At 39.3% G+C, this 6,755-nt stretch overlaps 1 protein-coding gene across 1 annotated transcript in view; it reads right to left on the minus strand.

The window, feature by feature from the left end:
* Positions 1 to 6,755, minus strand: part of LOC113212737 (cytochrome P450 4c21-like) — a 50,389-nt gene that overhangs the window by 21,669 nt on the left and 21,965 nt on the right. Inside the window, exon 2 of the mRNA XM_052270605.1 lies at positions 815 to 1,002. Within this exon, the coding sequence (XP_052126565.1) occupies positions 815 to 971 (157 nt within the window). The 5' untranslated portion in view covers positions 972 to 1,002. The remainder of the gene's footprint in view (positions 1 to 814; positions 1,003 to 6,755) is intronic.

The raw sequence follows: 6,755 nt of genomic DNA on the forward strand, positions 1-6,755 counted from the left end.
CCGGTACAAAGCTCATTTCACCCACTTAAAATAGTGGGCCAGGATTTGAACAAGGCTTTTCCGTGCCCACGTGTGACCCATAAGACACGCTCAAAATACCAAGTTCGACATTTAGACACCCGGTCCCAGAGAAAATGGTTTTGTCAAAGTGATATCACGTGATGTCAGTGTCAAAATTTTGTCATTTTGGTGGCCTGCTTTAACTGTGTTTCCTGGGTCTATAGTATAAGCCCACTCAACAGCTTTTTAAAAGCAGAAGAGCGAGCCGAAGACAGAAAAAATTCGAGGGGGCCTGCCAGAATAAATGGGTTCACACACAGAGGAAAATGTAAAAAGAAATGTATGCAAAACAGTACTATATGTAAAAGGGAAACTTATGTGAAACGGTATTTATGTTTAAAAAATTGTGTTAAAGGTGTTATGTCAAATGTTATTGGGCAAAAGGACATTGTGTGAAAGAAATTATGTGAACCGTCGTAGAACCCAACTATCACAACTTGTGCACATATTCTATTTGGAGTTGAATAAAACCATTCCGCACAAAAACCCTGACAAGTTGGACCAAAAGAAATATTTCAGGAACTTCCTAATGGGCCGTTAGTTAGGAATAACCCCCTTACCAACTGCTAAACGTTTTTAGGCCTCTCGGCTTATGTGTTGTGTACTCAGAGCGTTGCAAATAGGCGTGTGTGTTAGGACGCGTCGAAATGGAAGACCTAACGAACGTCCGTACGTTGCGCCTGAAATTGCCCTTCAGCAGTTTAAGTGTGTGCATGATCCTACCTTTGACCTTACCTTTCTTGCGATTACGCACCTGGTATAGTCTGTTCTATACGACGAAAATGGATACATTTACGTAGAAATTGAAAAGCCTGCAAGATGAGTAGCCACAAAATGGCTGCCAGCGTCAGGTTAGTCAGAAACTTCGTAACAGAGAAATTGCCGAGAATGCTTGTTGCTGTATAGGACATTGTCGCGGGTCAGACTTCTTGCCAGTCCCACCTAAGAAAAAAGAGAGGAATTTTATTTCCTTAACAATCCTCATTAACAATGAAACGAACCTCATTTAAAGGATATGCGGAAAATTTCAACTTTTTTCAGGTTGTAACCCAGCCTAAAATCCTGGCTACGGTTAGAGGCAAAATTAACGATCATTGTCGTAATTTGCCCCGGTTTCTGTTAAAAATTAAGATTATGGTCGTAACCAGAGTCTGATTACGGTTTACACTACGGTTTACACTTACGGGTACGAATAAACCTACGCTACGAATACGAGTAATGTAAGAGGAACACAAATCGAATATTCTATGGGTGGAGTTTGAAGAAAGTTGATTTTTCAACCCTACCCTGGGCCATCTTCAGAACGATTACAGGACTCCGTAACTTATCAAAACGCAAACGAATGTTACGCCCGTAAGGGGGCAGACCTGTGGAATACTGTCAAGTGCATAGGTAAGGGAAATTATTATTTTGGATAAAAACTGCTAATTGCAGCGACATGGGTGTGGGTGGTTTAGCCTCTTATTGGCTATGAAAGCAACTTCAATTTGACCTAGAGGAAAGATGTGATTTCCTTCGGGAACATGAACTTCTTCGCCGAGGGGGTATCCACTCTCCAAAATCGTGGCCCGACTACTCCCTATTACCTCTATTACCTATGTATTACCTCTCTATTACCTCAATTACCTCTCTATAACTTCTATTACATCACTATTACGCGTCTATTACACGACTATTACAAGAGCAATACATTGCCTTCACCGTCGGATTTTTGCTCTAGATTATCGTAGGACCAACTTCAGCACCAAAGACTGCCAATAATGACGTCCATTTCTCATCACAAGGGATGGTTCAACACATTAACAATATTGGAATGAAATGAACTTAACTTTGAAGTGGTCCAAAGTGTGTACCTTCACTGCAAAATGCGTGCAAAGAATAGGTTCGTATTGCAAACTATTTTCTTTGCAGCTTGCAAAGAATTTTCAAGCATCGTAATACGAACTAGTTCTTGGCAAGCTTACAAACTATTTCTTTGCAATGCAAACACATTGTTTGCAAGGATTCTGCCAGCTTGCAAAGAACTTCTTTGCAATACGAACTAATTCTTTGCAATACAATGCTCCCAAATTCTTTGCAACGTTGCAAAGAATAAAGTTTGCAAGCATTTTACAGTGTTTATTTTCATAGGATATCTTCTTTTAAAGTTAACGCGCAGGATTTCTCCGCAGAAAGTGGTGACAAAAAACTGGTCAATAGCTTGTTTGTTTCAGTTCATCAAGGATTACAGATTGACACAGGGGTTTTACTGAATTTTGAAAAATAAAAATTATTCATAATAAGTGGCTTTTGAAAATATATTTTTTTACTCAAAATAGAGAATAATTTTTATTTTTCCAAATTTAGTAAAACCCCTGTGTCAATCTGCTGTCAGTCTTGATTAACTGAAACAAACAAGCTATTGACCAGTTTTTTGTCACCACTTTCTCCGGAGGAATCCTGCGCGTTAACTTTAAAAGAAAATATCCTGTGAAAATAAAAGTACACACTTGGGACCTCTTTAAAGATAAGTTCATTTCTATCTGATATTGTTAATGTGTTAAGCCATCCCTTGTGTTGAGAAATATACCCTCAGGTTCTATCCCTACAGTGGCTCAGAAACTAATTTTATTGACGCATGTCCCAAAAATGCATTTTGGGGGGTAAAAGCCCCCTTCATAGGCAACTATTACCAACTATTACGTCTGTATTACCTCTATTACCTGTCTATTACCTCTATTACCTTTCTATTACGTCTATTACCTGACTATTACCAAACTGTTACCGGACGGGCGACCCGACTATTACCTGAGTGGATACCCCCTCGATTTTTTTTAAAGTAAATTTTTTAGCTACAATGCTCATCTTCGAAATCATCTGTCTTTTAATGATACAAAACTAGCTGAAATTCCCAGATCACTATCTCAATTCCTTCTCGAGTTATCGTGCGGACAGACAAACAGACAATCAAACAGAATGGAACTTTTCGTCCAGTGGAGTAATGTCTTCGATAATCGCTCAGCTAATAACGTTGAAGGCAGTTAAGGAATAAGTTACATAGCCCTGCTCTAGGGGCCCATCTTCCAATGCTAGTCCAGGAAACGGCTCTCTCTCACTCTCTCAGATAAAGCTTGACTGAAACCAGAAACAGTTGTTTTTTAAAATTTCATATCTAGATGCAAATTAAATTAAAAAGAAGCTCTCTATTTTAATCTAAATTCGTTCATTATGCGGTTCTTTATAGTCGGACGTTACTGTGTGCGCAAGAAGTATTTCAAACTTTCATAACTATGAAATACTTCTTGCGGACACAGTTACGTCTAACTTTATAGACGTAGTAAACTTTACAAGAATTGCATAGAAATGACATCGTTTAAAATTGACAGCTTTTTCTTAGAGCTAGCTTTGGGACCTTCGCGAGGATATAAGCGTTGATTATAGGCACGGCAAATGGGACCTTTCAGTTTGTCTCCGCATATCTTAAAGTGCTACTATCCGGAAAAGCACTGTGAAAAAAATTCTCTTAAATTCAATAACATTTATGTGAAGCATTAACACTAACATTGTCATTAAATTCCATAACAAAAATGTTGTGAAAAGTTATAATAACATTTATGTAAATGTGAATTTAGAGTTCACAAGATGCGACCGTGAAGAGTTCGTTTAGTTAGCAGTTGACTTTATGCAACGGCCAACAACAGGCCGACGTGGGGCTATGCCATTCTTTTCAGCTGAATTAGCTTTCGAGCTAGCGTGATTTCACGCCTCCGTTCACGTGCTCGAATCAAGGGCACCAACGAATTTGCGTAAAAATCACGCTGCTAGCAGACCCTTGCGTGCTAGCTCCAAAGCTGATTGAGCTGAAAAGAAAGGCATAGCCCCACGTCGGCCTGTTATTGGCTGTTGCATGGGTGTGGGTGGTTTAGCCTCTTATTGGCTATGAAAGCAACTTCAATTTGACCTAGAGGAAAGATGTGATTTCCTTCGGGAACATGAACTTCTTCGCCGAGGGGGTATCCACTCTCCAAAATCGTGGCCCGACTACTCCCTATTACCTCTATTACCTATGTATTACCTCTCTATTACCTCAATTACCTCTCTATAACTTCTATTACATCACTATTACGCGTCTATTACACGACTATTACAAGAGCAATACATTGCCTTCACCGTCGGATTTTTGCTCTAGATTATCGTAGGACCAACTTCAGCACCAAAGACTGCCAATAATGACGTCCATTTCTCATCACAAGGGATGGTTCAACACATTAACAATATTGGAATGAAATGAACTTAACTTTGAAGTGGTCCAAAGTGTGTACCTTCACTGCAAAATGCGTGCAAAGAATAGGTTCGTATTGCAAACTATTTTCTTTGCAGCTTGCAAAGAATTTTCAAGCATCGTAATACGAACTAGTTCTTGGCAAGCTTACAAACTATTTCTTTGCAATGCAAACACATTGTTTGCAAGGATTCTGCCAGCTTGCAAAGAACTTCTTTGCAATACGAACTAATTCTTTGCAATACAATGCTCCCAAATTCTTTGCAACGTTGCAAAGAATAAAGTTTGCAAGCATTTTACAGTGTTTATTTTCATAGGATATCTTCTTTTAAAGTTAACGCGCAGGATTTCTCCGCAGAAAGTGGTGACAAAAAACTGGTCAATAGCTTGTTTGTTTCAGTTCATCAAGGATTACAGATTGACACAGGGGTTTTACTGAATTTTGAAAAATAAAAATTATTCATAATAAGTGGCTTTTGAAAATATATTTTTTTACTCAAAATAGAGAATAATTTTTATTTTTCCAAATTTAGTAAAACCCCTGTGTCAATCTGCTGTCAGTCTTGATTAACTGAAACAAACAAGCTATTGACCAGTTTTTTGTCACCACTTTCTCCGGAGGAATCCTGCGCGTTAACTTTAAAAGAAAATATCCTGTGAAAATAAAAGTACACACTTGGGACCTCTTTAAAGATAAGTTCATTTCTATCTGATATTGTTAATGTGTTAAGCCATCCCTTGTGTTGAGAAATATACCCTCAGGTTCTATCCCTACAGTGGCTCAGAAACTAATTTTATTGACGCATGTCCCAAAAATGCATTTTGGGGGGTAAAAGCCCCCTTCATAGGCAACTATTACCAACTATTACGTCTGTATTACCTCTATTACCTGTCTATTACCTCTATTACCTTTCTATTACGTCTATTACCTGACTATTACCAAACTGTTACCGGACGGGCGACCCGACTATTACCTGAGTGGATACCCCCTCGATTTTTTTTAAAGTAAATTTTTTAGCTACAATGCTCATCTTCGAAATCATCTGTCTTTTAATGATACAAAACTAGCTGAAATTCCCAGATCACTATCTCAATTCCTTCTCGAGTTATCGTGCGGACAGACAAACAGACAATCAAACAGAATGGAACTTTTCGTCCAGTGGAGTAATGTCTTCGATAATCGCTCAGCTAATAACGTTGAAGGCAGTTAAGGAATAAGTTACATAGCCCTGCTCTAGGGGCCCATCTTCCAATGCTAGTCCAGGAAACGGCTCTCTCTCACTCTCTCAGATAAAGCTTGACTGAAACCAGAAACAGTTGTTTTTTAAAATTTCATATCTAGATGCAAATTAAATTAAAAAGAAGCTCTCTATTTTAATCTAAATTCGTTCATTATGCGGTTCTTTATAGTCGGACGTTACTGTGTGCGCAAGAAGTATTTCAAACTTTCATAACTATGAAATACTTCTTGCGGACACAGTTACGTCTAACTTTATAGACGTAGTAAACTTTACAAGAATTGCATAGAAATGACATCGTTTAAAATTGACAGCTTTTTCTTAGAGCTAGCTTTGGGACCTTCGCGAGGATATAAGCGTTGATTATAGGCACGGCAAATGGGACCTTTCAGTTTGTCTCCGCATATCTTAAAGTGCTACTATCCGGAAAAGCACTGTGAAAAAAATTCTCTTAAATTCAATAACATTTATGTGAAGCATTAACACTAACATTGTCATTAAATTCCATAACAAAAATGTTGTGAAAAGTTATAATAACATTTATGTAAATGTGAATTTAGAGTTCACAAGATGCGACCGTGAAGAGTTCGTTTAGTTAGCAGTTGACTTTATGCAACGGCCAACAACAGGCCGACGTGGGGCTATGCCATTCTTTTCAGCTGAATTAGCTTTCGAGCTAGCGTGATTTCACGCCTCCGTTCACGTGCTCGAATCAAGGGCACCAACGAATTTGCGTAAAAATCACGCTGCTAGCAGACCCTTGCGTGAAAATCACGCTGGAAGGCGTGAAAATCACGCTAGCTCCAAAGCTGATTGAGCTGAAAAGAAAGGCATAGCCCCACGTCGGCCTGTTATTGGCTGTTGCATAAAGTCAAGCGCGCGTTACTCGGGGGCCACTGGCCGCCCCTGCCCGCCCCCCAAAACTGGTCATTTGAGCCAGCCAGTGGCCGCCCCTGCCCGCCCACCAAACTGGTCATTTGAGCCCGCGCGTGCGCTCGGTTGCCTACTTCGCCACTGGCAGGCGCGCAGCGAGTAAGAGAGAGGGGCAAGCGGGAAGTCGGACGTGAAGGAGAAAACAATTTATCTGGTCAAAGACATGTAATGGTAAATCCTTAAACTCAGAAGTGGAAATGCAAGGAATACAACAATAAACAAGTACTTATTACAATACAATATTAAAACAATGTTTCAATAAA

The sequence above is a fragment of the Frankliniella occidentalis genome, unplaced genomic scaffold (assembly GCF_000697945.3).
Source record: "Frankliniella occidentalis isolate FOCC.00 unplaced genomic scaffold, Focc_3.1 Scaffold129, whole genome shotgun sequence".
Taxonomy (NCBI): domain Eukaryota; kingdom Metazoa; phylum Arthropoda; class Insecta; order Thysanoptera; family Thripidae; genus Frankliniella; species Frankliniella occidentalis.